Source organism: Meleagris gallopavo, chromosome 19, assembly GCF_000146605.3.
Source record: "Meleagris gallopavo isolate NT-WF06-2002-E0010 breed Aviagen turkey brand Nicholas breeding stock chromosome 19, Turkey_5.1, whole genome shotgun sequence".
In the NCBI taxonomy this organism is placed as follows: Eukaryota; Metazoa; Chordata; class Aves; order Galliformes; family Phasianidae; genus Meleagris; species Meleagris gallopavo.
The window spans coordinates 4,679,582-4,685,611 of NC_015029.2; the positions used below are offsets into that span (position 1 = coordinate 4,679,582).

Below are 6,030 nucleotides of genomic sequence, written 5' to 3' on the forward strand. Positions count from 1 at the left end.
GGTTTTGTTTTTTTTTTTTGGCTTTTTCTTGGGATAAGCAGCTGTGGGTGCGAGGAGCAGTGATGCCCTATTGCTGGGGGTGTGAGTGCTGCTGTGAGCAGCCAAGGGAGCCCCAAAATCCTCCATCCTGACACCAGTTAACTGATGGCGAGCCCTTACCGTGGCCACCAGCACGTTCCTCATCCATCCTGACACAGTGTAGGAAAAGGAAGGGAAGGAAGGAACAGGAAAGAGAAAGGAAGGGGAAAGAGAAAGGAGAAGGAAAAGGGGGGAAGGAGAAGGGGAAAGGGGAAAGGAAGGCAAGGAGGAAGGGAGAGACGAACCTTTTCAGTGCTGAACAACACATCACACCTCAATGGCTCCAAGCTGACTGAAACCCAAATTCTCCTCTCTCAGGAGGATTCACAGAATAGGATCACAGAACACTGCAAGTTGGGAGGCACCCCATAGGGACCGCAGAGTCCAACCCAGGGCTCCACACAGCACCATGCAACCCTATGGCAGAGAGTGGGGTCCTAACGCTCCCTGAGCTCTGGCATCGGGGCTGTGCTCACCACCCTCTGGGGTGCAGCCTTTCCCAGCCCCTCCTCACCCTCCCTTGGCAGCCCCATGCCGTCCCCTCGGTCCCATCACTGTTTGGAGCTGCGTGCTGCCATGAGGACCCCCTCATCCTCCTCTGGGCGGAACAAACCACAGCCCTCAGCCCCACAGCCCCCACACACGCTGTGCCACCACCAGTGCCAGGACGGGTGTTTGCTGCCCCAGGCAGCGCAGGACACGGACGAACGCCTTCAGTGGCACTCGCTGCCCTGCAGCACTTTGCACAAACAAACCCACGGCACTCGGCCCAACACCCGCCCAATCAGTCATGCTTTCTGAGAACAAAAGTCCCCGGTGATGAAATACAGCTTTTTTCACCTTTTCTGCTGGAAGAAAACAATCTTTTGCCAGTTTAATTCCCATCACCTGCTATTGCTTCATGCCTGAGCAAACAGCCCTGCGGTTAAATAAGCAGACAGGCTGCGGCAGGGCTGTATATAAGTGCCAGCGTGCAGCAGCGTCCCATCCACACTGCAGCCTCACCACAGCCCCATTGCGAGCAATGCTGGCCTTCCTCATCCCTGTCCTCACCCTCACTACGGGGTTGGTGCATGCCCATGCCACCGACTCCCCCACCTGCGCCCCGCTCGTCCCTGCCGAAATAGACAACGCAACGGTGCACGGGGTAAGAAGTGCTGCATTCCATCCCTGGGAACCCTCAAAGCCAAACTGGGGTCTGGAATGCATCTGCAATCCCTGACCCTCTGCTCTGCTCTGCTCTGCTCTGCTGGCAGCTGCTGGGGCACTGGGTGTACATCATGGGTGCCTCCCAGTACCCCCCGCACATGGCTGAGATGAAGGAGCTGAAGTATGCAACCTTCACCCTCTTCCCTGGCAGGAATGAGGACGAGTTCAATGTGACGGAAATCATGAGGGTGTAAGGATGGGATGGGATGGGATGGGATGGGATGGGATGGGATGGGATGGGATGGGATGGGATGGGATGGGATGGGATGGGATGGGGTGCTCACAGGCAGCAAGTCAGAGCCATCCCTGAGCTGTGGGCAGGGAACAGACAGGTGGCAGTGGTCTGGCCAGCCCATCGAGGAGGCTGCAGCGTGGGTGGGATGGCACACCCTCTGGGTGTACACGGGGTGATTTGAGTCCTGTTTCACCTTCTGCCTCCCCAGGAACGAAACATGCGTGGTGAGGAACACCAGCAAGATCCACGTCTTCCGGCACAACTCCACGTTGGCACACGGTAAAGCTGTTGCCCCTCCTGACACCCATCCCCCAACCACCACCACGCTGCCTTACAGGAACGTGGCCCCTCTGTCTTCCAGAGGAGGGGCAGGAGGTGTCCATGGCAGAGCTGATCCACAGCGACAAGGACCTGTTCATCCTGAAGCACTTCAAGGATAACCACGTGGGCCTGAGCCTCTCAGGTGAGCACGCCGCGCCGGGGAGCACCCCAAGCACACACAGACCCTTTCATTTTCCCCTTTTTCCTGCTTTTACACCACCTTTCCTACAGCACGGACGCCCAAGGTGACCAAGGAGCAGCTGGATGAATTCGAAGCCCAACTGCGCTGCCACGGCTTCAAGCTGGAGGAGGCATTCATCACCTCCCCCAAGGTACGGCCCTGCAGGCACAGGGCTCCCCGAGGGGGCAGTCAGTGCAGGAATGAGCTCTGTCCCCCCTCTCCAGGATGCCTGTCCTGCAGCTGGTGAGGAGATGGGCGAAGGCAGCACAGCCACCGCAGAGCCATAGCAGGGGTGAGCCCACATCCCTCCTGTGCTCCGCTCTGCCGGGATGCCGCGACGAGGATTTATGTCTTCCAGCAAGGACTTCACGATGCCCTTCGCAGAAGGAATTTGCTGCTTTTCTGTTCTCACGTGGACCTGGAATAAAGCTGTGTGTGACACCTGCCTGCCGTGTGCGCACCTTCATTGTGCCCACATGTGGAATGGGTGTGGGTGGGCAGCACCAGCGTTGGCTTTGGGCCCCATCCCTGCCCCAAATCAGACAAAATCCTGAGGATGGATGGCTCACACTCAACAAAATGAGCCACGGCTCAGGAAGGCAGTGATCCAACCCCTGGGTTTGCTTCCATGAGCAGCCCCAAGGCACTGCTGTGTGCAATCTAGTGGGTGTGTGGGATGATGTGGGGGGCCACGAGCAGGACAGAAGCTACTGAGCCCCATGGCCATGACCGAGAGCAGGATAAACGTGGTTACCCTTCAGGTTTAGATCAGACACAAAGGAAAACCTGTGAGGAGAAGCAGTGGTGCAGCTGACATTTCCAGCTGGGACTCAGGCACAGGGTGAGCCCCAGCACACACGCCCTGCTTGGGGCAGCCCCCACAGCCCTGCCAGCACCATTTGGCTCAGACCCAGAGCTGGCAACTCCCTACGCCCCATATCCCAGTAAGCAGCACAGTTCCAAATTTGCAGAGCAACAACAGGGCTGAAATTGGGAAATTCAGGTCAGATTCCATCTTTCCTTACAGGAAGTGCTTTGCCCCATCACCTCCTCCAGCCGCTGATAGCACCATGCTGGCTTGGCTCCCACCAGGGCCGTTTCCCCGAAAAGCACCATTGCGTCACCACGGCCCTGCCGTGCGCAGTGGGGCAGCACAAACAAACAGCCGAGGGAGCAGTGTCCATCTGTCCATCCACACGGCAGCTTCTCTCGCTCCTCTCCCCCCAGCAGACATGGCACCAGCCGGCGTCTCCGCCATCCTCATCCTCACCGCTCTGCTGTCTGCAGCCGCCGCTCCCCACAAACCCACAGCACCTCCGAGCCTGGCCAACGCAACGATGCCGTGGGTAAGGAGGGGTTGGGTGCAGGAGGGTGTTTGGGAACTGCTGAATCTGGTTGACCACCTGAGGTGAGCAATGAGTCAGCCCTGGGAGCACAGGTGAAGACAATTCTCCTGTGCTACTGGAAGGGGTGGAGCCTGGCTGCACCTCTCCTAGACCCCCATTTAAGAGCTGACTGCCATGGGGGAACGATCTCTTTTGGAGATTGCTCCTCTTGGAGACTTCTTAGCGAGCCCAGGATAAAGGTAAGCTTTCCAGCCATTCTTCTTTATCACGATAACCTGTTTAGCCTAACTTTCTTAAATATAACATCCTTATATCCACTGATTACACAGTGGGGGCTGGAAAGGAACCCCCACCACCCCGCACCTCTCCCACAGCTGCTGGGGATGTGGCAGTACGTGGCCGGGGCTGCCCAGCTGCCCCAGCACCTCCTGGAGCTGCTGCTCATCGATCACGGCCACCTTCACGTGGAGCCCAGCAGCGGGCAGGAGCTGCTCATCACCCAGCACGTGGCAGTGTGAGGCACCCACTCTCCATCCCCGGTCCTTTCCTCCCGCCCCGTTCCCGCTGTGTGTGCTCCAGCATCCCCACTCCCTGCAGGGGTGACCGATGTCTCTCCAACAACTCCACCTCCGTCCACCTGGGTGCCAACGGCACGGCGCTGCTCAAGGATGGTGAGCACTGTGGGGCCATGGCTGGGTGCGTTTGTTGGGAGGGCACGAATCAAACTTTTATTCCGGGATGTAAGGGGCTGCCTCGCTTCTTAAATCATTTCACAACCCTTCGGGAAGGGCTGTGACACATCTCAGAGCACTAATGCTGCTCTCACTCCCAACCCTGGCTCTGTTGTCTCAAAGCCAAGACGCAGCACATCCTGGGGATGGTGACAAAGCTCAGCTCTGAGGATACTCTGCTCATCCACCACCACGTGCAGAGGGAGAGGATGTATTCAGCTCTGTATCTCTATGGTATGCAAACCCCATCCTCAAGTGACCTAAAGCTGTGCACACAAAGAGCTGCCAGGCAAACCCACAGCAGCTCCAACAGCAACCTGTGATTTTCCTGAGTCCTCTGCACAAGGATCACAGGAATATATCAACGTTCCATTAAAATCTAAATCTTTGAGCAGAGAGTGAATTAAAGACAAAACCTATTTACGAAGAATAGGAAGCACACCATTCACTATCAATATTGTTGTGAAATCTGTCTTTTCAAGCCAACTGGGATTTTCTGGTATTTGCCTCCCAGTGCAGAGCAGCACCAGCATGGGCAGAGCTGGTTGCACCCACACGTGGCCCCATAGAGTGGCACACCAGGCTGTGATTTATCCCTCCAAGAGTCTTCCAGTAGAGCCTTCTAACAGAGCTCCCTAATAGAGACCCCCATAGAGACCTCCAGTACAGCTCCCCAGTTGAGTCCCCCCATAGAGTCCTTCAGTAGAAATCCCCTCCCCAACAGAGACCCCCCCACTACCCTTTTAAGCTGCAGAGTCATTACTTAAAGTTCAAAGCCCCGTTTGGCAAACATACACCTGCCTGAGGCATGCATCCCTTCCTGCACCCCAGAATCACCAGTGAGTTTTGTGCAACTGGTTACAGTTAGCAGGGAGGGTAGGGGGAAAAAAAAAAAAGCATCCGTGGGAGCACGGAGACAAAATGCAGGCAGGGATGATGTGTGACAAAGCCTCTGCCCTCGCAGCCCGCAATCGGACAGTGAGCAGCACGCAGCAGGACGAGCTGGGACAGCATGCAGAGAGCCTGGGGCTGAGCAGAGGGGCCGTGGTGTACGCGCCGTGGAGGAAGGTGCATCCTCAGCACTGCCTTGCTTCGATGGTTTGGGGTGCTCTGAGACTCCTCGTGGCCACAACCCCAGCCCTGAGCCCCCCTGACATCAGAAGGCCCCAGACAGGACTCCTGCTGCTGTGGGACAGAGCCTGCCCACCTCCACACCCCTGTGGCTCTCTGTAAAATGGAGCTTCTCCCTTCCGTTTTCCACCCAATAACAAAACCCCACATCGGCGTTACCCCCGCACAGCCCAGCCACGCGCCAGCCTCCTACCCACCTTCCACGTCCTTCCCTGCAGGACTCAGCTGCACCCGGTGCACCCCAGTTCTCCCAGTAGAAGCCCTGCCTGGAGCTGGGAGCGCAGGGAGACTTGTGGGTGGATAATGCCCAAATGGCACTGGGACAGCAGGACGGCGTGGGGCTCATCGAGCTGCACCTGGGGCTGTGCCTGTCAGACGTGGGGGCACAGAGGGGTCAGCAGGGTGCTGAGCTTCGGGTGAGGTGAAAAATGCTCAGAGAGGCCCAGGTGGGGGAATCAGCACAGGTGTGGGATATCAGGGCAGAGGGTTGGGTGACCTCTGCCGTGCACAGTTCCATTTATCCCTTTGTTGGTGACTGTTTTGCAGGAGCTGTGCCAACCGGGAGAAAAGGAAAGGATGGAAGAAAGGAAGGATGGAGGAGCGCAAGGCACGGCCCTGCCGAGCACCCCGGCAGGCAGCCGGCAGCAATAAACGCTTTGCTCAGAGCTGTAGCCCCATCTGAGCAGGACCTGCAATAAGGAACCGAGCGCCTGGTTTGTTTTGTGTGTCGCTGCCCCAGCGTTTGGGACAAGGCGTCCTGCAGCGAGCCGGGCTGCGGGGCCGGCAGTGGGCGCTGCT

General features: G+C 57.6%; 2 protein-coding genes across 4 annotated transcripts; both read left to right on the forward strand.

Moving 5' to 3' along the window:
• Positions 1-1,045: 1,045 nt before the first annotated feature.
• Positions 1,046-2,469, forward strand: LOC100541166 (alpha-1-acid glycoprotein 2-like). Its single transcript, XM_003211214.4, has 6 exons — positions 1,046-1,225; positions 1,335-1,477; positions 1,731-1,801; positions 1,884-1,985; positions 2,075-2,175; positions 2,249-2,469. The coding sequence occupies exons 1-6, from the start codon at positions 1,103-1,105 to the stop codon at positions 2,309-2,311; spliced, it is 603 nt and encodes a 200-aa protein (XP_003211262.1). The 5' UTR covers positions 1,046-1,102; the 3' UTR covers positions 2,312-2,469.
• A 98-nt stretch (positions 2,470-2,567) lies between these two features.
• On the forward strand, positions 2,568-5,934 carry LOC104913666 (alpha-1-acid glycoprotein 2-like). 3 transcript variants are annotated; one of them, XM_031556177.1, is made up of 6 exons: positions 3,081-3,370; positions 3,700-3,884; positions 3,968-4,041; positions 4,225-4,335; positions 5,066-5,169; positions 5,779-5,934. In XM_031556177.1, exons 1-6 carry the CDS (start codon positions 3,095-3,097, stop codon positions 5,881-5,883), a joined length of 855 nt encoding a protein of 284 aa, XP_031412037.1. In that variant the 5' UTR covers positions 3,081-3,094; the 3' UTR covers positions 5,884-5,934. The 3 variants fall into 3 exon arrangements, with proteins under 3 accessions (XP_031412039.1, XP_031412037.1, XP_031412038.1); XM_031556178.1 differs by having other exon boundaries at positions 3,103-3,370; positions 3,745-3,884; XM_031556179.1 differs by lacking the exon at positions 4,225-4,335 and having other exon boundaries at positions 2,568-3,370.
• The last annotated feature ends 96 nt before the right edge of the window (positions 5,935-6,030 follow it).

What these genes read in the sequence shown, in the direction of transcription:
- LOC100541166 (XM_003211214.4), top strand. Translation starts at nt 1,103, where the DNA reads ATGCTGGCCTTCCTCATCCCTGTCCTCACCCTCACTACGGGGTTGGTG. An exon ending in CAACTCCACGTTGGCACACG is followed by an intron (nt 1,802 to 1,883) that starts GTAAAGCTGTTG and finishes TCTGTCTTCCAG; the next exon opens with AGGAGGGGCAGGAGGTGTCC. An exon ending in CGTGGGCCTGAGCCTCTCAG is followed by an intron (nt 1,986 to 2,074) that starts GTGAGCACGCCG and finishes CCTTTCCTACAG; the next exon opens with CACGGACGCCCAAGGTGACC.
- LOC104913666 (XM_031556177.1), top strand. Translation starts at nt 3,095, where the DNA reads ATGCTGGCTTGGCTCCCACCAGGGCCGTTTCCCCGAAAAGCACCATTG. An exon ending in CCAACGCAACGATGCCGTGG is followed by an intron (nt 3,371 to 3,699) that starts GTAAGGAGGGGT and finishes CTGATTACACAG; the next exon opens with TGGGGGCTGGAAAGGAACCC. An exon ending in TTCAGCTCTGTATCTCTATG is followed by an intron (nt 4,336 to 5,065) that starts GTATGCAAACCC and finishes CTGCCCTCGCAG; the next exon opens with CCCGCAATCGGACAGTGAGC.